Source organism: Apium graveolens, chromosome 10 (assembly GCF_009905375.1).
Source record: "Apium graveolens cultivar Ventura chromosome 10, ASM990537v1, whole genome shotgun sequence".
Taxonomy (NCBI): Eukaryota; Viridiplantae; Streptophyta; class Magnoliopsida; order Apiales; family Apiaceae; genus Apium; species Apium graveolens.
The window spans coordinates 211,794,089-211,819,367 of record NC_133656.1 but is presented as its reverse complement, the minus strand read 5'-3'; the positions used below and the strand labels follow the sequence as shown (position 1 = coordinate 211,819,367).

The window sequence follows — 25,279 nt, the reverse complement described above, 5'->3', positions numbered from 1 at the left end:
CACGCCTAGGAATTGTGTCTCCTAGACGTGGTTTGGAACCTTGATTTTCCTTGTGAATTTTCACAAATTCCGAGTATATAATTTTTTTCCATTGCTTTTTTTTTGGTAAAGAACATTCTAGATTGTTCTCGAATTTGGTAGCGTATTTCAAATTTTTGAATTTTTTGGGCTTCCCGCCCTTGATGACTAGCATGCCCATTTTTTCAGGCCCAAAGATGGTTGAACTACTGCATGTAGATGACTATATAAAGAGCAAGGTGTGAGTTCATTTCTCACACTTCATTTCAACAAAAAATTCGCTCTATACTTTCTTTTCTCTGCAACTTTTCTCTCATCCTTTTCCGTAGCAAGGCGATTTCCGGTAACCTACACCGCCGTTGTCTTCCACCACTTTCTGGGTTTACTTGAAGATTCTGTTTAAATCTTCATATTCTTCCCCATCTTCAAGGCTTTTCTGAGTTTTCAAGCATTCTTCGCAAGAATTTTTATGGTAGATTCCCACTCCTCCCTTTCTCAACTTCCTCAGGTCGCTCCTCGTCCTTCTAGGGCTAGTCGAGGTAAAAAATCCTCAGTTCATGCTTCCGTAATTTTTCTTAGGGATCTTTTAACAGAATTTGGTCAAGCCTTTCCTAACATGCTACAATTAGATGCATATAACTATCCTTCTAAGTATGATTCTGACAAAATAGGTATTGTAGCTCATTTATTTGGAATTTCTGCTCCGTATAAGGCTGAGGCCCCAGGCCCAAATGATAGGGCTTGTTACCCAAAACCTGGGGCCATTCGTGTATATAAAGAAACTTTTTATGCTGGTTTTAGTCTCCCCCCACACCCCTTCATTTTTCGTATTCTAGCTGAGGCCCGTGTCTGTCCAACTCAACTCACGCCTAATTCTTGGCGCTTTATTCATTGATATATGGCCAAACCTCATAAACATGGTTTTGAGCCCAATGTTTGTGTCTTTCGCTATTTGTTTAAATTTTTAAACGCTCCTGACGCCCAAGGATGAGTCAAAATAGTCCATAGGTCCCTTGCTCGTTCTTGCTTTGTTTCTGGTACCAACCCTGACTCGTATCCTACTTGGAAGAGCGAGTGGTTTTATGTATATCTGGATGTCGAGGAGGGTTGGGACCATTTTTTCAGGCCCAACTTCTCTAAAAGAATAGACGGTTCTTTAAGAGATTTAAAATTGGGGATAGACGAAGATGCGGCCATCAAGACCATAACAGCTGATAACTTGCATCAATGTGCTCTCATCCTTTCATATGGCAATTTGCAAAATTTGGGTCTATGCGACCTGGGTCTTAAGGGTATTTCTTTCCTCTTTTTGACTTTGTTGTTTATTTTCATGCATTATCATTTTTCTAATGTTTTTTGTATTTTTGCAGCTAAGGCAGCTCTGGACTCCATTTTCAAGAAAAAGGAGTCTCGCGCCTCTCGGGGCTCCGCAGTTGAAACTCACCGCGAGAAATGGGTGAGGATTGGTGACGGCCCTTCGATCACCGTTACAGAGGCCATTGCCACCTTTATATCCGAGAGGCTTCTCAGCCTTGATGAGGATACATTCCCTTTCACTGTGACCTGGGGCCTACAGAGAAGGGACACAGTTGTAGAAAGTTCTGAGACGGCTGTTGTATGGTTCGAGAGTGTGGTTACACCTCGTGACCAGGCTAATATCGTGGAGTCTTATGATGATATTCAGATTGAGCGCCTTGGTTCCCAGGCAGTAGCTTCCGTAAGCTCCTACTTCCCTCTTTTAGCATTTTTTTATTTTTCCTTTACACATATAGCTTATTGTGCTAAAACATGTTTTTGACAGATGAACACCTATCTTCAGGTTGCCCTTCATAACCTGACAGAGGTAAGAGCTAGCTTGACTATCACCGAGGGGGATAGTGATAGGTACCTCAAGGCTTCAGAGGCCAATTGCACTTGCTTCCGGGAGGTGGAGAGAGAGTTAGCTGAGGAGAAGGAGAAAGTTCGCAGGCTAGAGTTGGATGTTCAGAGGGGTCGAGCTAAGTTGATAGCAAAATATAAGGCATTACAGGACTTTCATGAGGTCCTGAATGTTGAGTATGATGATAACTTCCCCGATACTTTTGCCACCTGCTGGGAGTAGATTGTGGGAGAGATTGGGAAGAAGGTTCCGGAGGTGACTCTTGCGGCGTACCCACTGCCTCCTGTTCCTGGGCAAGGGTCTCCATTTGAGGATCTTCCACCTTCTTCCCTTCCTACTACTTCTGCTGAGGCCACAACTTCTCCTTCCCGGGATGCTACTCCTATGGAAGATGACCCCGTTCCCCCTCCTCCTACTACTATTGATGGGGGGAACGATGATGATTTGTTTAAGAATTTAGATTAGTTTCCTGTTCTTGTTGGCCCATCATGGCTTTCTTGGATTAACTTATTATAATTTGGCCTTGTTACCCTTCGGGGTTTTATTTATTTTATTTTCCTTGCTTTATTTGCTTGCTTTACATAACTTTCCCTTTAAGTTTTCAAATACTTTTATATTTTTAGGGAGATTGATTAGCAACCTGGACCACACAGTTCTAAGAGTCATGCATTGAATAATGAAAACAAGACTGAAAAACAGACTAATATGACAGACTTGTAAATGCTGCCCAAAGCATTCCTAGAATAGAAGAATTTCTGAATTTCTCTTGCGTTTGTTATTTATTACTTTGTCCATCAAAGCATGAATTTTGCTAAGCAAATAAAGCATTAACATAACTTGGTTCTTCAAAGTTTAAAATAACTTCAACTCAAGAATATAACTTGGTTTTTCAAAACCATATATAAGATGGGTTCGACCTTGATAGACACAAGCTAAGATGCAAATCCTATTAAAACTGAGATATAAAACCCTAAACAAGCAAAACTTCATGGTGCTTTTGAACCTCGTTGCTACTTTAATAAGTAAGTACGAACTATATATAATAAATCTTCAGGTTTTGAGCATGCCAAGTCCTAGGTACTTCTTCTCCGTCCATAGTCTCCAACTTGTAAGATCCTCTTCCTTGAACGCTCTTAACCTTGTACGACCCTTCCCAATTTGGGGAGAGCTTTCCTTTCTGCCCTACTCCATAGGCGTCCACCTTCCTTAGGACCACATCTCCTTTCTTAAAGAATCTCTCTTTCACCCTCAGGTTGATGTAAAAAGAAGCTTTCTTTTGATATTCCATAATCCTTGCATGTGCTTCATCCCGCACTTCATATATTAAATCCAAGGCTAATATTTGGCCTTCCTCATTGTCTTCAGCATTGTATGCTTGGATCCTTAGGGATGAATGTGATATCTCTACTGGAACAACTTCTTATACCCCGTATGCTAACATAAATGGTGTTGCTCCTGTCGTGACTCTACATGTGGTCATGTAAGCCCAAAGTATTGGAAGTATTTCATCCACCCAACTACTCCTTGACTTCTCAATCCTCTTCTTCAATCCATCTAAAATAACCCGATTTGTAACCTCTGCCTGCCCATTGGCTTGAGGGTGAGCGACCGAAGTGAACCGCAGCTCGATTTCATTCTCTACATAATACTTTTTGAATTCCTCGTTATTGAACTGTGTTCCATTATCGGTCACCAAGATTCGGGGAATCGCATATCTGCACATGATATTTTCCCACATGAATTAGGCAACTTGTTTAGTTGTAATCTTGGCGAAAGGCTTGGCTTCGATCCACTTAGTAAAGTAATCAATTGCTACAATCAAGAACTTCCTTTGAGCAGTAGCCATCGGGAAAGGCCCAAGAATATCCATTCCCCACATAGTAAATGGGATTGGGGAGTTTATGGAAGTAAGTATTTCGGGAGGCTGCCTTACTACAGGGGCATGTGTCTTGACAACGATCACATTTCTTCACATATTCTTTGGCGTCATCCATAATTTCTGGCCAATAGAAGCCTGAGCGGGTAATTTTGTTGGCTAAGGCCCTGCCCCCAAGTGTTGGTCACATATACCCTCATGTACTTCCTCCAAAGCAAGTCGAGCCTCATCCGGCATGCGACACCTTAAATAAGAAACTACGCAAGACCTTTTATAAAGAATCTCATCAATCAAAGAATATCTTAGGGCTCATACATACAACTTTCTTGCTTCCATAACATCACTAGGAAGCCATCCGATTTGTAGATGATCCTTAAGAGGATCTATCCATGACCCTTCAAGCCCTATGGGGGCAACTAGCTTGACATCTATGCTCCGTGTTTTTAAAACATGAAAGTACACACTCTCAGAGCTTTCTTCTATTTTTGATGAGGCAAATTTGGATAATGCATCGGCCTTAACATTTTCTTCCCTTATAATATGCTCAACATGACATTCGTTGAACTGAGTCATCACGTCTCTCGCTAGGAGTACATACTTCGCCATGGTTTTATCCCTTGTTTCGAACTCTCCCTTGACCTGGGATACCACAAGTTTCAAGTCCCCACAAACTTTCAATTTTTTGACTCTCAACGTCCCTGCTAGGCCAAGGCCAGCTATCAGAGCTTCATACTCAGCTTCATTATTTGTAGTTGGAAAATCTAACTCCATAGCATATTCAATCAAGAATTCATCGGGGCTTTGTAAAACTAGCCCTGCTCCGCTCGAATTTTTTTTGATGCTCCATCAAAATAGAGAACCCAGAATTCCTTATCTGTATTCTGTTCTCCTTCATTATGCTATTTTCCCTCCATGCCATGAGGTTCAGTATCTTCCTGCCCCGACTTCTTGGTTAGAGATGGTACATTCAACCACGAAGTCAGCCAAGGCCTGGGCTTTTATCGCCGTTCGTGGATTATACTTTATGTCAAATTCTCCCAACTTTATTTCTCATTTAATCAGCCTCCCACTGGATTTAGGATTGTGAATCATATTTCTTAAATGCTGATTTTTTAGTACCTCAATCTTATGAGCTTGGAAATAAGGACGCAACTTCCTTGAGGCCATCACCAAGGCTAAAGCGAACTTTTCGATGGTCGGATAATTCAACTCAGCTCCATGTAGGATCTTACTAAAATAATATATAGGTTTCCGGATTTTAAGTTCCTCCTTAACCAACACGGCACTCAAGGCATTTTTTGAAACAACCAAATATAAGTACAAAGTTTCATCAAGAATTGGTTTGGCCAATAGCGGTGCATGAACCATGTATTTCTTTAGTTCCTTAAATGCTACCTGGATTTCTTCTATCCATGTAAAATCTTTCACCTTCTTTAAAGCCTTGAAGTAGGGAAAATACTTGTCCTCAGACTTGGATATCAACCGTCCCTAAGCTACAACTCTTCCAGTGAGTTTCTGCACATCCTTTACGGAATGTGGGGGTTCCATGTATAAGATGGCCTTTATCTTGTCTGGATTGGCCTCAATTCCCCTTTTGGAGACCATCAATCTAAATTTTTTCCAGATCCCACTCCGAAGGCATACTTTGCAGGATTTAACATCATTTTGTGGTATCTCAGGACCTCAAAAGCTTCCCTCAAGTGGGTTATGTGATTAGTCTTTACAAGACTCGTGACTAACATATCATCTACATATACTTCCATAATTTTCCCAATAAGATCTTTAGAAATCTTATTTACCAACCTTTGATAGGTATCTCCTGCATTCTTGAGACCAAATGCCATAACAAGGTAATAAAAAAATACCAAAGTCAATGATGAATGATACCTTTGGGATGTCATCCTTATGCATCTTGATCTGATTATAGCCGCTGAACCCATCCATAAAGCTTAACATCTCATGACCTACAGTCACGTCTATTAGAGTATCTATTCTTGGCAACAGGAAACAATCATTTGGGCATGCATCATTCAGATTAGTGAAATCTACACACATTCTCCACTTTTCATTAGCCTTTTTTACCATTACAGGATTTGCTAACCATTCCAGAAATTGTATCTCTTCAATAAAACCAGCCTCTAAGAGTTTCTATACTTCTTCCTTGATTGCTTCCTGCCTTTCAGGGGAAAAACTCCTTTTCTTTTGCTTCACAGTCTTTCGATTAAGATCCACGTTCAACCTGTGGGTGAACAATTTCGGGTCTATGCCAGGCATATCTACCGCCAACCATAAAAACACATCATTATTCTCTTGCAAGAAACTCACTAACTTCCCTCCAAGGGGCTCCTCCAACGATGCTCCAATGAAAGTTACTTTTTCGGGGTCTTTAGAAGATAACGGAACATGAATCAAGTCTTCCGCAGGCTTTCCTCGCTTCTCATCATTCTCACAGATATTCAGGTCTTCAATAGGCAAGACCTGCCCCCTACGCCATCTGCCCTCAATGAGGCTACGTAACAGCTTCTGGCCATCTTCTAGTCTCCCCTTTCTTCTCCTATTCCGTTTCTGCTTGGAAACTTGATCACGAAATGAAAGGACGGGGGGACTGCCTTAAAGGCATGCATACTTGTCATTCCTATGATTTCATTATAGGTTGATCCAACCTTCACTACCACAAAATTCAACATTTGCGTGGCCTGTCTTGGCTCCTAACCCATTGTTAGAGGTAGCTTAATTGTTCCTTCCATGGGGCACTCGACTCTAGAGAAACCATATATCGGCATATTAGTTGGGGTTAATTGAGAATCATTTTAACCCCTCCTTATAAAAGTATCATTGAGTAAGATATCCACCGATGCTCCATTGTCTACAAGGACTCTTTTTACCGGACTGTTCCCTATTATGGGTGTTATGACTAGGGGATCATCATGGGAAAACTTGACCCATTCCAAATTGAAATCATCAAATACCATTGCTACTCCTGTCCTGGACCTTTTCGGAACTTCCCCAACTATGTGCATGACTTCTCTAACATAAGCTTTCCTTGAGTTTTTAGACTATCCAGCAGCAGTTGGTCCTCCAAAGATCATGTTTATCACTGGCCCTCGGGGTTGAGGGTTTCCCCCCTGATCATCTTGATCTCTCCTACGATCATCAAAGTTCCTTATTACATTATTGTGTTTCTCTCCATCCCCGGTATACTTACCTAATCTCCCTTTTCGGATTAGGAATTCAATTTCATCCTTCAGTTGTCGGCACTTATCAGTGTTATGACCAGCGTCCTTGTGGAATCTACAATATTTTCTTTTATCTAGCTTTGCGGGATCATCCTTCAGGGGTTTAGGCCAACGAACATCCCTATCTTTCTCGATTTCCATCAAGACCTGGCTCCTGGGAGCATTCAGCCTAGCATATTCGGTAAAATTTTGTCCAGGCCCTCCCTTCTTTAGGGTTGAGTCAACGTCTTTCTCAATTCTAGTATATTCTTGATCAGCCTTTCGCTTCTTACCACTAGCGGGCTCGTTGTTCACTACCGTCTTCTTCTTACTTTCCTCCATTTTGATATACTTCCCGGTCCTATCTTGAAGCTGTAACATGCTTTCAGGAGGGCGCTTAGCTAAGAACATCTTGAAGAACTCATCTCTAGTTCCCTGCTATAGTGCTATCATAGCTACTTTGTCATCAAGATCTGGGACCTTCAAGGATTCCTTCGTGAAATGATTCAGATAGTCTCTCAAGGACTCCTTTTCTCCTTACACAATGCTCATGAGAGATGCCGAACTTTTCTCATATACACTACCACTGATAAATTTCTTGATGAAAGCTTGACTCAAATCCTTAAAAGATCCAATCGAATTTGGCGGTAGACGGTTGTACCACCTTTGAGCCATACCCGACAGGGTTTGAGGAAAGGCCCGACACTTAATAGCGTCATTCACGTGATGTAGCAACAGGGCGTTAGAGAATGTCCTGACATGATTAACAGGGTCGACAGTACCATCGTATGCTTTGATGCTGGGCATCTTGAACTTCCTTGAGATGCAGACATTCATTATCTCGACAGTGAATGGTGGGTTTGGATCATCAGGATCTCCTAGAGGCATAAGATCACTTGGATCAGCCATTGGGGCAATATCCCTTCTTGGTATTGGACCATCCAGGTCTATGATTGGAGGAAGAGCTTTCCGCCTCAGAGCAAGTGGGGGTCTTGGGGTCAGGTGCGTCTCCAGGTCGCGCTTCAACCTTTGGATCTCAGCTTCATGAGCCCTGATTCTAAACAACTTGGGGATTCGTCCCTTGAGTGCTCATGGGGCGCTGGTTAGTATCAGGCATCAGCTTTTTACCAGCACGCCTCCTTCTCAGAGCAACATCGTCATCCGATGATTCAGAGTCTCTATCAGTATAAGGTCCAGAGAATTCTTGATCCTCCGGAATAGGAGCCAAACCACGTATGTATTGGGGCGTCCGCCCTTGTACTTCACTCCGATTAGAATGTCCACTTCCTCAAACCTCGGGGTATTGGGGCATCCCGTAAAAGGGGTTAGTGTCCATGATCGTTGAGTACTCATACTTAACGGGTCGAGAATTCACAGGTGCATGTAGCTATTGAAATTGGGGATTCGTCCCTTGAGGAGCCCGGGGATTCGTCCCTTGTGGATGAGCCTCAATTGCTCCTACCAGGGTTCCTCCTTGGGTGGAGGCATAGGTTGTGTGCAGGGGTATCTCCATCACTGATGAGATTGTTTGGGTCGTCCCAACTCCCAGCCGGTGTTCCTTCAGGGGCGTTGTTTCTGCTCTATATGTTCACCATGGTTATTATGCTTTTCCACATACGGCGCCAAATGTTATGGGTAAAAAACTAAGTTATAATTGATTCCTTGTTGGCTTGGGTGCCTCAGAGATTACTCAATGAATAATCAATGCTTTGGATCTCTATGGGATATACTTAATGAGCTATTAATTTACCCTATTTATTAATTATGAAATTAATAAATAATCAATGATTTGGGCCTCATTAACCGGGTTTCGTTACTGGACCATATCGGGTTTAATTAATTCAACATTAATTATGCTTCTAGGCTAATTTCAGGCCCATATCAGTAATTGGTTAAATATTAATTAAGTAAGGGCAATTGAGTAAAATATTAATTTTTTTAAGAAAGGGTAATTATGTAATTGAAGGAAGTACAATAAAGTTTCGTATGTAATATAATAATATAGATAGATAAATAATTTGACTTCAAAAATCAAATAATATTTTTATTTTGTTTATGTAATTAAATTATAAGATAATGTTTACTTTAAGTATATTTGTCTTTACATTAATAGTAAAAATTATATAAAACAAATATTTTTATTTAGTGATTATTATATTTTATTAAATAAACTTGTATGTGATATTTAGAAAAGTTGTTTTAATTGAGAGAAATAAAAAAGGTAACGTGTTATAGTTGAAAACGATTTTTATTTCTTTTTCTATTATAATTCGATTACTAAGGTTAATAAAACTTTTAAGTAAAATAAGGGTAATTCGGTAAATTCAACGTGTACCAAAAAACAGGTACCGTACCAAATTTTTTAATATTTCATCTTTTATATAATAATAATAGATGATAGATAAATATTGATTAATTCTATTAGGGTGGTTTGAGACGTCCATCTCATTTTTTTACATTTCAAAATTTTTCTAAGATAGTAAATTTTTATAATACAAAAATTAACCCCACCCATTACTTTCCTCCATCATATCTAGTTTATACATTTTAATATTAATTAGTTTCACTACTTTATTCACTTCCTTACTTTTTTATTATTACACACTCCTTAGTCTTTTTCATTTCTTTACACTTTCCTTTTTGGGATGTTCCATCCATTTCTTTACATTTCAAAACTTACCAAAAATAGATAATGGGTCCCTCCATTTCCTCACTTTTCCTCCCTTTTCACACTACTTTTATCCCCATTATCACCCTTTTATACATTAAAAATCAATAAATCCCACCACTTCACTCACTTTTCTTTCTCTTTTTCATTACTTTATACATATTTCTTAATTTTCGTGCCCAATCCTTTTGATAACAAATCAAAATGACGGAGGAAAGTAATATTTTTTCTTAATAATCATGTCCTAACCCAATATAAAAAAATGGTGGGACGGAAGGAGCATTCAGGTTCGGTTTATGTGTATATTTAATACTATCAATAAATACTTCATATTACTCCATTCGTTCTACTAGATTTTTTACATATTTTTTTTCATATATGATACACATTTTAAGCTTATTATAAATTCTAATTCTATAATATTTTTTTTAAAAAAAAATCTGTATAAAAATTTAAACATTATATTTTTATTTAAAAAAATATTTAAAATTATTTAAAAAATCATATTTTAGAGAAGTTTTAAAAATACATACAAATCCCCGTTCCCCAGAAGAATCCAGAGAACCGGTGGACCCATATATGATATCTATCCTTGGGAAGTCACAAGTTTGCTTCACATATGCTGACCGTGTCCATAAATGGCAACATGAATCGTACGTAAGCACTGACGAGAAGAGATCAAGTGGACAAGTCATTGTGTTGGGGGGCACTTCCCAGTGCGTGTCACTGGCCAACTGGCCTACATCTTACATGCCTGCCCTGTGTTGATGGCTTCTTTTGCCAGCATAAACCCCCCTCGTGACAGGACCTTATCTTAAAACCAGTCAGAGGCTCAAACTTCACCTAAGGTTTCATGGAACTGAGTTGAAGTCTTGAAGATACTTTAGATATTGTTGGAATTATTGCATTGGAGCCAGGGTTTTTGGATTTGTGACCTTGTTCACTTGTTTTAGAGTCACTTACCCAGTTTACCCTCCCTCCATGCTACAACTGTGTAGTCTCTTTTGACGTAAATAGGGAATTGATGTGTAAAATCTTAATGAAACGTTTAACATTATTGCATGGAGGTTCACTGTGGTTAACTATAACATTTTGAGCAAGTTATATATAGTTACAGCTTACAGGAGTAGCTATTTTTGCAGATTTCTTAATTCTTTTGCATGTTCTTTTTGTCACAGATATTTTTCTAATTATAGTGTTTCCTAAATTAACACAAATTTCCAGTTTCTGTAAGTTTGAATTATTGCGGGTATTTTGTTGTGGGGATAACTTGTCCTATCAACATCTCCACGTACATGGATCTCACAGGGTGTAAGATGGTGAACAGAGATATCCACATGCCCACATTTCTCTACTTAGTGTATAACAAGTTTATGTTGCATCTCACGGGGCATGGTATGTCAAGATGGGTATGCCATCAAGTCAATTAGCCAGATATGTTTCTTCATGATTCGGCAATAGGCAAGCCTTTTTATTATATTCTTTTAATTTTTTAATAAATATTTTAATATTAGAAATATCCAGAAATAATAAATCTAATTTTAAAATATGTACATATATTTTAATATCTAAAAAGTTAATAATATAAATGAGTATTGTGATGGTATTTGGTTATTACTGTCAACTAATTTTAATTTTATATTCAAGTTCACTGTATATTAATATAATAATTATTTATTAAATTTTATTATATTTAATTGATAAATGACGTGTCATTTGAACATGTCTTTTGATAAAAATCATGCCTATAAACATGTCTTTGGGAGTCTCGTCACATGTACCTATATATGATTGCACATATATATCACAAAGAATATTAGTGAAACGATATATATATGCATGATATTGACCCACTTTCATTATTCATAAATTTGATGAGTTCAATACTTATGGGTGGAGCATGTGATAGTTGTAGTAGACTCTATAACAGATCATGTAAAATAAAGACGTTGTAACGAATAAATAATGTATGTTCATGAAAAATTTCCGTCAATAAGTTTTTGGCATCTATACTTTTTATTAATAAGTGAAACTATATATAATTTGGTGTTAAAAGTATTAAAATATCAAAAGTACCAAATTTTGGTACTTATATGACATAAGTTGACTTTTATTCTATATAAACTTTGTTTTTAACACAAATCGACTTTCATTCTTTGTAAAATTTATTTTCTTTGCAAACTATAAAGTAAATTACTAATACGAATTGACTTATATTCTCGATAAACATTATTTATTTATAAATTATATTAAAAATTTATTAAGTTACGTTAAATTAAGTAAAGTAACATATATTTACATTTATTATGAAAAACTACTACCTGCAAAGCAAACTATTAACAAGAATTAACTTCTATTATCTGTAAACTTTATTTTCTATTAGTTAGTGTCAATCCTAGTGTCAGTTTACTTTTAAATTGGATAATATCATTTTAAAAATAATTAAGTAATAGCAAATGAATTTAGTGATATTTATTAACATTTAAACTAAAAATTATTGATTTAACGATCATATTTGTTACTGTCCATCACAATATTTATTTACTAAAAAATAAAAAATATATTTTAACAATAACAAATTTATGGGCATTATTTAGATTATATTAAGTAATATTAAATTAAGTTTAATAACATCTATTTACTTTTAATTTGTAAATTAATTTTTATCGATAATTAGGTAATATTAAATAAACTATATTGAAAAGACTAATTATAAGATAATTATCAAATAATATTAATTAATATTAAATTATCTAAAGAACAGATATTTGGTTCGCAAGATAGAAATACAATTTGTTTCACAAAAATAAAACTAATATATTAGATTTTTATATCAAGTAAAACAATGCAAAACTAGAATTTATAGTAGAAAATTTCAGAACTGATTCGATTCTTTTTAACCACATAACTATTTTTTACAAGTATCAATTTAATATTTAATATTAATATATTAATTTTAATTCGTGTTTCGCACGAATTATGAATAATTTTCTACAAATATTAATTCGATATTTTTAGTTTCGGGCCCGTATTTTGGGTTATCAACTATATATTATACAACTATTTTTAAAATTTTTTGTAATAAAATCTCAACTGACAAAAATTAACTTATCCTCTCTCTGTAAATTTTATTTTCCTTCAATTTTTATGTGTTGCGGAACATCCAAGCGTCGGTTTACTTTAAAATAATCGTATTAGTAAGTTAACATGTCATATTTGTATAAATAAATAATTAGGTGCATGCATAACTAGAACTATACGGTGAAATTTTAGAGTTACACTTAACTTCAATTTTTTTAACTACATATTTTAACAACATTTTATCTATTATATTTAGATTTGTATTTTGCACGAATTATAATTTCAGTTTTATGTAAATAATAAAGTGATATTATTATTTTTAATTTCCGGGTATGTGCTTCGCGGTTACTAACTGGTTTTAATTAATAGCACGTACGCATTTTAAACTGTGGAAGGTCTGTGGCTTGACATTTATCGATCACAGAACAAACTCAAATTATTACTTTCTCAGTCCCATAATAAATTTTTTATATTAACTTTTGACATTATTTATTATAAGCGATTAAATATTATTTTACGTCTAATTTATAAGATCAAATATAATGATGAATGATTTTGTTAAATTCATATTTATGAGTATTTTAATACAATAAAATTTTTATATTTAATATTAATATGAAATTAAAGATATTAACAAATCAAAAATGTGAATTAACAAACGTGTCCAATACAAATAGAAAATATTTTTATTATATTTTTGAGATGATTAGAAGTTCCGTGTCAGGCAGTCGATTTCAGCTCTCTAGCTTCTTTAACTTTGGCAATTTATTAGGCGGCATTGCTTGCTAAAATGAACAGCTAAGCTAGAGTTTAAATCATGTGGTACCATACTACCATTTATAGAATATCCACGTGGTTGTATATTTTTTTATAATTCTAGCTCCCGCACAGATGATCAATTTAAAAACACATACTATCTGTAGAGTATTAGTTACAGTAACAGTTTAAAACAGGCATTGCCTCGTATCTCTGGCATATTTTCCTCTAATTTATCAATTCAATGGAATTCAACAAGACTCATTGGTTGTTGCAGTCTCTTCATGAGCCAATCACATTTTTTCTCATTCTTGTCATCATCTTTTGCTTCTACTTATTCTTGAAACCAAGGTTTTGCTGCAACTGCAACACTTGCAAAACTTATCTCGACTCTACTTGGAGGCATGAATTCCTTAACTTATGTGATTGGTATACTCATCTTCTCCGAAAATCGCCTACTCACACCATACACTTACATGCTCTTGGAAACATTGTCACAGCTAACCTCGAAAACATCGAGTACATTCTCAAAACAAGATTTGATAATTACCCGAAAGGAAAACCTTTTTCGGTGATATTAGGTGATCTTTTGGGGAGAGGAATTTTTAACGTTGATGGCGATTTGTGGAGGTTCCAAAGAAAAATGGCTAGCATTGAGCTTTGCAGGAGCTCAATAAGAGCTTATACTTTTGATGTTGTTAATTTTGAGATTGAAAATCGCCTAATGCCACTATTATCGTCTTTTGCTGACAGAAAAACCAGCGTTTTGGATTTGCAAGATGTTTTTCGTCGATTTACATTTGATAGTATTTGTAAAATTTCATTCGGGTTGGATCCCAAGTGTCTTGAGTTGTGCCTTCCAATATCTGAATTCGCAGACTCGTTCGACTTGGCCTCAAAGTTGTCCGCTGAGAGAGCTATGACAACGGTTCCTGTAATTTGGAAGATAAAAAGATTGTTCAATATTGGTAGTGAAAGAAGACTAAAGAAGGCAATAGAGATGATCAATGTACTAGCTAAAGAAGTGATTCGACAAAGGCGAAAAAAGGACTTATCAAATGATCATGATCTTCTTTCCAAGTTCATGGACAGTTGCATAACCGACGATGACACATTACTCAGAGACATTGTCATTAGTTTTGTGTTAGCCGGGCGTGACTCTGTTGCATCAGCCCTTACTAGCCTGTTTTGGGTACTGGCTAATCACCCATTGGTCAGTGAAGCAGTCCGGGATGAGGCGAATCGAGTCATTGGTACCAACTTACAAATCACTAGTATAGGACAATTGCAAAAACTACATTACTTGCAAGCTGTAATATATGAAGGTATGAGATTGTATCCTCCTGTACAATTTGATTCCAAATTTTGTTTAGAGGACGATATTTTACCTGACGGTACATTTGTGAAGAGGGGAACAAGGGTTACGTATCATACGTACGCAATGGGTCGAATGAAAGAATACTGGGGAAAGGATTGTTTAGAGTTTAAGCCTGAAAGATGGTTAAAAGATGGTGTATTTTTCCAGGAGAATCCTTTCAAGTATCCTGTGTTTCAAGCTGGAGTGAGGGTCTGTTTAGGAAAAGAAATGGCTCTGTTAGAGCTGAAATGTGTTATACTCTGCCTATTACGACGCTTTGATATTCAGTTGTCTTCTCCAACTCACATTCCCCGATTCTCTCCGGGGCTCACCGCAACATTTAGCGGCGGATTACCGGTACTGGTTCGTGAAAGAATACCCTAAATATACACTGTTACATTGGAATGAACCCTGTGTTCTGAACTACATCAGTAAAAAAATCATGATCTGTCCCATCTTCACATATCTCATTCTTTTGACTTTCAATTTCTAGTGAATTCGTTTTTTGCTCATTTTTTTTTACAAAAACGTGTTCCAAGCCTCGTTATAGTATGGTAGCTTGAAAAGTGTCATGTGAACATGTTACAGCTCCTCTTTTCCAGCATTTTCCCCCACTGAATATGAACATGATCAACCGAAGATTAAGGACTCCTCAATTCCACACTGTGTTATTTCTACACTATCTTGTTTTACCTAATTTAATTTTATAGGTCTATCACATATATTGATTTATTACTAGAAATGGCTATTGCCAAATGCATGGCAGAAGCTATTCATTAAAATGACAGATTTGGAATTAGTTGTTTGAAAATTGAAAGTGACATATGTATTTATTCTACTTGTTTTATTTTGTTTCATAATACTGTTGAGCTAAATGAGTTTCAACTTATTATGTTAAAAAAATTATATCTTAGTTATTTGAGACCATATTACTTGTCTCTACAAACTTTCTTATTTGTGTATCCTAAATAATATTTTATTATTAACTTTATTATATTAGGGTGTAATGATACCGTTAATAAATTATTCGAGTTCTACTCGTAAATTTTCGAATCTGATTTCGTGTTAATTGGGGTGGGCTCGAGCTAAAATTATTTAAATGATTTATCCAGCCAAATTCTAATTTCAAATTAATCGGTTCATATAGATCGAGAGAATAATGGAGCTTTCATTATATTTAGCTTTTTTATAATATAATTATAAAGTCTGGCGGCGTTGGACTCTGATTCGATGGCACCCTGTGTCCACTAAATTAATATTTGTCGAGCATGAATATTGATGCAGCGTGGCGCACTCTTGGCTCTGGAACGTAGGTCCATGATTCCCTGGTTCTGCAAGGATGTGAAAATACCCCCATAAATTATGATTTTGCTAAATTAATTTGATGTATATATAAGAAACCCATCTAGTAGCTTAAACATAAAAAAATAAAATAAATTTAAAATCCTTAACTTAATTACCTACAGTAATGAGAAAGAAGCCCTGATATTTTTCAGATACTTTTTTTGGGAATATTACCGATAACCTATCGCGGATACATTGTTTGCCGATACTAACTAGCAGTCTAAAGTTTGTATATATGTGTTGACCTCGTGTAAATTACATAAAATTACTGGATAATAATGTAACACCTCTCTTAATAAGCAAATTTTTTTAAGTGATACTTGGTTTCACTATTTTTTGTTTTCACTCTATTTGATTTCTTTTATAATTATAAGTATATTATTTTTAATTTTTTAAATTACTATATAACCTATAATTCTAAATGTATATAGGTGATTTTATAAACCAACCCAATTAGATCGGTTTAAATTTTTTTAACTCAATCCGTAAAATATAAGTTCGTAACTCAACCCTACCTGTTGTACATCGGTTTGGGTCGGTTTGTATGGGTTGAATGATTCGATAACAAAAGTTTTTATACTATTTATTATAGCTCATTTTGAAAATTTAAATAAAAATGAAATGTGTATAACTTTTAATTATAGTACTAATATTTAAATTTGATTAACATCATAATTTTAGTAATATATATCATATCGTAAATCATATGTATACCAAATAAAGTAACCATACATCTATAAACGAAAATGAATATGCAAATATAAATAGAACAGATAAAATTCTATTAGATTTATTAAGAATCTTTATATAATATTGAATATGGAAAAAAGAATACACAGCCCATTTAAGATTATTGCAGTAGTTATGTGAAAACGTATGAGAGATGGAAAAAAGAATACACAACCCATTTAAGATATCTCTTCTATATATAATAAGAGAAGATGAAGATAATATTCATAAGATTAAAAAGTCTCATTGAAATGACTAATTTACCCCTGATAGATGGAAAAAAGAATACACAACCCATTTAAGATATATCTTCTATATAATAAGAGAACATGAGGATAATATTCATGAGATTAAAAAGTCTCATTGAAATGACTAATTTCTATATATAATAAGAGAACACGAGGATAATATTCATGAGATTAAAAAGTCTCATTGAAATGACTAATTTACCCCTGAGAGATGGAAAAAAGAATACACAACTCATTTAAGATATCTCTTCTATATATAATAAGAGAATATGATGATAATATTCATGAGATTAAAAAGTCTCATTGAAATGACTAGTTTCTATATATAATAAGAGAACATGAGGATAATATTCATGAGATTAAAAACTCTCATTGAAATGACTAATTTACCCCTGAGAGATGGAAAAAAGAATACACAACCTATTTAAGATATCTCTTCTATATATAATAAGAGAACATGAGGATAATATTCATGAGATTAAAAAATCTCATTGAAATGACTAATTTACCCCTAAACTTTAAATTTATATAAAAGAGGTTGTTTCAAAGAATTGAACCCGAGTCTTTATATTCAAGAGCACATCACCTTATCACTACTCCACACTGTTATTTAAGTTTTTTATTATACACATAATATGTGAGTGTCGTAAATAACGACAATTTATTTAACTTTAAACATGATTACTAAAATATTTGTAGAGTTAATTTTGAACAATTGAATTTGAAATATAAAGTTATGCATAATACATAAACGGATCATTCCCTTATTTATTAAACAATTTTTAATTTGAAAAGTATGTCTCATACATTTTTAATATACATTTTTAAATAAAAAATAAATTGTACATATAATTAATTTTTTTATATGTTGAAAAGAGATACACTTATATAAATAATAAATAATAGATGTGTACTACATATTTAGATAAGTTATAATTAGCGTATTTCGATTTATTTCGAATTCAAAATTAGAACTTGACCTATTTTCAAAAAATACTCGAAATTTGACTAAATGATCTGCTCGTAAATACAACGTCACTACCTAGGTTTAATTTAAATTACGACTTCGACTAGAAAATCTTACCAACAAAAAAAAGTTTTGTGATATCATATGTTGGTAAAAATTAATACAATAATAAATTTACAAAAAAAAATATTTAGTGTTGGAAAATATTATACAACTATTATGAATTATTTGGAAAAAGGTTAAACTTATAATGTATTGTACTATTTGATTTAATCTATGTTATGCTATCTAAAACAAATTAATATTAATCGATATTTTGAAAGGATTAACAAGTTCAACTAATATTTAAAAAAATTCATCAAATTGAAAATATTTAATTTTAGAAAACTAATATACAATGTTATCAAATTACAATAAAAAGAAATATTAGAATATAATGAAAGTAACTTAAAAAATGATTTGAATGATGATATTAGTACCAATTTATCTTCAGATTCTTGGAAAAAAATTTCTAAATATTAGTAGTTAGTCTTTACAATATATGAATTATTTTTATGTTACATCCATGACTGATGCTCTGTTGAGTAAAAATAGATATTGTTTGGTTGTCAGTGTTACTATGATTACGTTATATAAATAATTTTAATTTATTTATTTGATAATTATAATTTTTTGAATAATCATAAATACATGTTATTTGAGTAATTTACTGAATAACAATTAGATATATACATGATCACGATATATAACATATAAATAAACGAGACCAACATAATTTACTCGAAAATATAATAAATAATAATTTACATACATACACACACATGTGACTTTATTTTTACCAATATTAAAAGATTCAATTTTAATGGTGTATTTTAGAGTTATTGATATATATACTAGAAGAAAATAACAAAAGTCTTTTATATTCAGAAAATAAGAATGATCAATTAAATTTAAGTTTTTTTCAATGTGTTAAAAACTAAATAAATAATATCAATTTAATTTATAAATTGACAATTATCTGACATCTTATAAAATTAATTTTGTATAATAGCGAGGATTAAAATTTAAGTACACAACCAAGATCAACTTTAGTTAATAAATTAAGACATTAGCAATGATATTAAATTAACATAAACGTTGAATTAAAAAGATAACATTTTTCTTAAAAAAATAAACTTATATTAATTGTAGTGTAAATTCTACTTTGTTAAATATTACGATTGCACGTGTTGACCACTTTAATTATGCATTAGTAATAATTTTAAATCAAGCAAGCTAATTGTAAATTAGAATTGACTTTAATAATAAAACATCTCGTTACTCCGGATTTATTTGACCAAAACTCAAAAAAAATTATGCTACTCTACAACATACATATATGTTAATTTTTATTTCTTTTATAAACATATTGATAATATTTGATGGATTAACTTAAATTTGTTTTCTTTTACACGATCCTGCTTGTATTCATTTAGTAAATACAAATTACACGACACAAACAAGAAAATATCTATTATAATTAATGAGATATATTAAAAACGTTATGAACGTTATTAATGTTTTACATGAAAATTATACACATTAATATATACTCAACTTGTATTAGATATGTTTTAGACGTTATACAATATTTATAAATAAGAAAACGGTCAAGAATTTTACTAATATAATTGTATAGTGTACAAAAAAAATCTAGAAAATGACTGTTGTAGTAGTTATGTGAAAACGTACGAGAACAGGTGTAAATATATATATCAAACTTAAAAAAATATATAAAATTATGGGTGATATATTAATGAATCGGGCTGAGTTGAGTTGGGTTAGGATAAAAATATTTGTAACCCGTACCCAACCCATTTACGTGGGGTTGACCAAAAAACAACTCATTTATAATTCAGTTTACGTGGGGTTAGATTTTTCGAGTTAAAAAAGGGTGGGATTGGGTCGGTTTGCTCAACCCATGTGCAGCCCTGATATTTTTATTGTTTTTATAGATTGTACCTATTTTTAATTATGTTTTAAAATAAATAGTTTCATAAATTGGCCCAACAAAATAGGTTCCGAAAAATATAAATCACGACCAAGTAAATAAGTCATATGTTTAAATTGCAATATTTTAATTTAGATTTTTTTTAAGTTGTTGGTGAAATTTCATTTTAATAAAATAATATGAATATTATAGACACCGTATTTTGGTTTCACCTATAAATAACAATAAAATTGTTCAAACCGTATTATAATTACAATTACAATTTTATTTCTCGTAGAGCTCTAAGTTATTTTTCAATAGGGTACTTTGTTTCATCTTAGTAGTATATTTACGTCGTATTTTGGTTTCACCTCTAGATGCCTATTTCATGTAGAGTTCTATGTTACTTTTAAATGAAATATAAATTGTTGGAAACATATTATATTTACGATATTTTTATTTCCCTTAGATTATTTTTTATTAAAATAATAAAAATGTTAAAATCATATTATGATTAAAATACTTCTATTTCCCCTGAAGTTTTATATTATTTTTTAACGATACGGTGTCTGATTTCACCGTATTTTCGTTTCGATCTGACTCCTTTTAGTGGTACTTGATTTGATTGTCTTTTGATTTATCATTTTTTGGTTCCACCCCTAAAATCCTATTTTACGGTAGTAATAAATTTTGTTGAAATCGTAGTACAATTACAATACTTCTAATTCCTGTGTAATTCTAAATTATTTTTTGTTGAAATAATAAATTTGTTCGGATTGTGTTATATTTACAATACATCTATTTCTCTTAGAATTCTGTACCTCTTTTTTAACGATACATTAATTGATTTTACCGTATTTTGATTATATAATAACATCAATATATTACGTTTATTATATTATTAAAATAAATTTAATCTTCTAAATTTTTTAATTAATAAAACTTTGGGTAATCACAGTTATACACTCATGCATTTATACAGAAAATTTTATGTAGTTACGCGAGTACAATCTAGCTAGGATCATGAAACCCTTACTAATTAATACTATAATAATATGGAATATATAATATTTTTAAAACAAAACACACAAAAAATGGATGAATAAATTCAGACAAAAGTGGTAGTAACCAGCAAGGCTAGGAGACAGAGATATGTACAAGAAAAAATAAAATGAAAGATCCATGTTTGGAGCCACAAAACTCTGTACTTGGTCCTCAGTCAAATGTAGAGGAGAGACATTGGAGGTCAGCCTAGTATCATTTTCATACAATCCTTTTTTTAATTTCCCCCTCACTCTACACGAATTACACTGATCCGTACTCAAGTGAAGACTCTAGTTACAAAACATACTACACCTACATATACCCTTTTGCCTGATTATCTCAGCTACTGCACAGTTAATTTTAGTGTGTCATTATATTTATAGTGAGAGTGAGAGTGAGAGTGATAGAGTATAACGAGTATGAAGAATTATATAAAGATAACAGCGTTGTTCATGTTCTTTAACCTGGCATTGTTGATCAGTGCGTCGTTCGACACCAGTGACAATGAAAGAAAGGTTGTTCAGTTTTCTGGTTGCTTTCTCGTAATTAACTTAGACTAATTATACTCCTTTCTAGCGGCTCTCCAGGATCTAGGATGATGATTATTAATCATTGATTAAGATCTTATATTATATAATAACACTCGAACATCCTCACTCTCAAAATTCTTTTGTGTCGAGGGTGGATGATTTGGAACAAGATTTGTCCTAGTCGAACAATGATGTAATAATGTTGTTGTTTTTGATGAACAGCCTTACATAGTATACATGGGAGAGCTACCAGAATGGAGTGGCAAAACCATGGAGGATCACCACCATGACATTCTTTCGGATGCAATTGGGGAGTATGTTGATTTTATTATCCCTCTCTTTACATATATGTTGTGACAAAGAAACACGCTGCATGTTATTGTACGTGCATGCGAAGTTAAAATAGCCCTTTTTTATATCCAAAAATGTCAACATTTCTCATGGATGCTTTGATGATTTGTTCAGTGAGAAGATTGCGCGCGAATCCAAGATTTACAGCTACAGCAGAAGCTTCAATGGGTTTGTAGCACGGTTGTTGCCTCATGAAGCAACATATCTATCAAGTATGCATAATAACTAAAACACTGCCTCTCTGTTTTTAGTAATAGTGAGGCTCTCCTACATGTATTACATGTTAAAAACTGCATGCAGAAAAAGAGGGAGTTGTATCAGTATTTCCCAACACTATACAAAAACTGCAAACTACAAGGTCATGGGATTTTCTGGGATTGACGGATGATATAGAAAAAACTAAGAGAAATCCCAAGGGTGAGAGCAACCTTATTATCGGCGTTCTAGATACAGGTACCTTAATCAACTGCAGCTTTGGGTCATGAGTTCATAGTAATATAGGACATATAACTTATCTCTTTTTACATCAGGAATCTATGTACAGTCACCCAGCTTCGATGATAAAGGCTTTGGACCTCCTCCGCCCAAATGGAAAGGCAAATGTGCCAAGGCTTCCAATTTCACTGGATGCAACAAGTTAATTTTCGTTTGCTTGCATACAAGTTTCCCAAGTCATTGTATTTCATAAGTTAATCTTCTATGCGCATGACACACCTTGTAGTTGTGTTGTACAGTAATAAAATGATCATGGAAACTGATCACTATGACTTGCATCCGGTGCAGCAAAGTAATAGGAGCACAATATTTCAATCTTGCCGGCAGCCTCGACGAACAATTAAGTCCAGTGGACACCGAGGGGCATGGGACGCACACCGCCTCTACAGCAGCGGGTAACGTAGTCAAGGGTGCAAGCTTGTACGGCTTAGCCCAAGGCACAGCTAAAGGCGCGGTGCCATCAGCCCGAATAGCAGCATATAAAGTGTGTTGGAGCGTAGGCTGCCAAGATATGGACATGTTGGCTGCATTTGATGCAGCCATAGCTGACGGGGTTGATGTTATTTCAGTATCCATAGGAGGCCCGGCCCGAGTCTACTTTGAAGATTCAATGGCCATTGGGGCTTTTCATGCTATGAAGAAGGGAATTATGACAGTATGTGCAGCAGGAAATTTAGGGCCTGATACATCTACTATCCAAAATGTTGCCCCCTGGATTTTTACTGCTGCTGCTAGCAGTATTGATAGGCAATTTGAGACTGATGTTACATTGGGCAATGGCATGACAGTAAAGGTAATCAAGGACATTGCTAGTTTATATACCTCATGTTGATTTAAACTAGAGTACTTAATGTATACATACTTAAATTTTGTTTGTCGGTAGGGAATTTCTATCAACACATATTCACCCACAAAACAGATGTTTTCTTTAACAAGTGGAACATTAGCAGCCAATTCCAGTACCGGAGGAGCTTCCTATTTAAATGCCAGGTTCGGAACTATCAACCCTTCTTTTTTGGTATATTTCAAAATCTTAATTTTCAAGAATACGAGAAGGGGAGGAAGAAAATAGACGATATCACCTCGTTTCATGAGGAAGGGACAGTAGGCGCTATCACTCGGCTATCAGTGAACACTACTATATCATTTGCAAGACTTCTGTTTGATAGTGGTAGTAATCTGTCAGTTGCTGCTCTTATTAAAAGGATGTTGTATTATCGTTACAGTGAGTGTGAAGAAGATAGTCTAAGCGCGATGAAGGTGAAGGGGAAAATAGTGTACTGTCTTGGATCAAATGGCCAGGATACCACAATAAGTGAAAACAAGGGAGCTGGAATCATTATGTCCGGTGACGATAGTTATTCCGACGAAGTGGCATTTTCTTATCTCATACCTGCAACGGTTGTCAATCAAAAGGACGGTCAAAACATAGATCTCTATATCAACTCCACCAGGTTTGTCATCCCTTGTTTTTTACATTCACCGACAATGTATATCTCTTCTTCTTCGAACACTCAAAAATAACATATGTTCTGCATATTTCACGTGTCAATTTCTAGGGTGGCGAAAGGTATAATACACAAGTCCAGAAGCACTAACATGACTAATGCTCCCTTTATTGCATCATTCTCATCCAGAGGTCCCCAATCAATCTCCATGAACATCCTCAAGGTCTAATAAGTTACCTGATCTATTCAAATTAACTCGAAAAATGGATGCAGATCATCACAGTATTGATTTAAGTGTCTAAATAATGAATTTGTCAACATGCAGCCAGACATTGCTGCTCCAGGACTAAGCATCTTAGCTGCCTATTCACCATTAGTAACTTTGACCGGAGGCAAAACCGATGATCGATTTTCAATATATAACATAATATCAGGGACATCAATGTCTACTCCTCATGTTGCTGGTGCTATTGCTTATGTCAAGTCCTTTCATCCCGCCTGGTCACCTTCTGCTGTTAAATCCGCTCTCATGACCACGGGTGAGAAACGATATTTTTCTGAGAAAATTGAAATATAAAAATATCGATGGCATGTAACTTTGACTATTCTGCAGCTACACCAATGAAGGTGAAGCCAATGGAGGCTGAACTGGCCACAGGAGCAGGCCAAATAAACCCGACAAAAGCATTGGACCCTGGCCTCATATACGAAATGAACCCAGGCTCCTATATTCGTTTTCTCTGCAAAGAAGGATATAACAGCACAACAATTCGCACAATAACTGGTGGCAAACACCTACATGATTGTTCAACTTTACGTGGTAGAGGATTCGACGGCCTCAATTATCCTTCAATGCAGATACAGCTTTCCCCAAACTCTACGAAGTTTTCAGCTTCTTTCTTTCGGACTGTCACCAATGTTGGGTCCGGAAGATCAGAATATGAAGCCAAAGTGATGTCACCCCAGGGTGTCTCTGTGAACGTTGTACCAAAAAAGTTGGTATTCGAAAGGCCACACCAGAAAAGGGCTTTCAAAGTTGTGGTAACAGGTAAATTTGGTGAAGACAAAAGTCAGGTGTTGTCAGGATCACTAGAGTGGAGTGATTCCATTCATAATGTGAAAAGTCCTATATTGATTTGTAAAACATTTTATCAACAGTAATTAATTCCAGTTATTCATAAGATTGTGTCAGGACGATTCTCGCCTTACGGTGATCATTTGTAAGAAGTTGAATTCAAAAGAACAAACTCATGAAGAAAAAAGGACTTGTTTACCTCTCCCTCGCAACAGGGCGCCTATGCCCT

General features: G+C 34.4%; 2 protein-coding genes across 2 annotated transcripts; both read left to right on the top strand.

The window, feature by feature from the left end:
* The first annotated feature begins 13,623 nt into the window (after window positions 1-13,623).
* LOC141693149 (cytochrome P450 94C1-like) lies at window positions 13,624-15,527 on the top strand. The gene has a single exon (XM_074498164.1). It carries the CDS (start codon window positions 13,738-13,740, stop codon window positions 15,232-15,234), a length of 1,497 nt encoding a protein of 498 aa, XP_074354265.1. The 5' UTR covers window positions 13,624-13,737; the 3' UTR covers window positions 15,235-15,527.
* A 5,983-nt stretch (window positions 15,528-21,510) lies between these two features.
* On the top strand, window positions 21,511-25,227 carry LOC141693388 (subtilisin-like protease SBT4.15). Its single transcript, XM_074498485.1, has 11 exons — window positions 21,511-21,666; window positions 21,904-21,995; window positions 22,147-22,244; window positions 22,333-22,485; window positions 22,563-22,668; window positions 22,816-23,320; window positions 23,411-23,517; window positions 23,754-23,981; window positions 24,087-24,198; window positions 24,301-24,514; window positions 24,589-25,227. Exons 1-11 carry the CDS (start codon window positions 21,571-21,573, stop codon window positions 25,134-25,136), a joined length of 2,259 nt encoding a protein of 752 aa, XP_074354586.1. The 5' UTR covers window positions 21,511-21,570; the 3' UTR covers window positions 25,137-25,227.
* The last annotated feature ends 52 nt before the right edge of the window (window positions 25,228-25,279 follow it).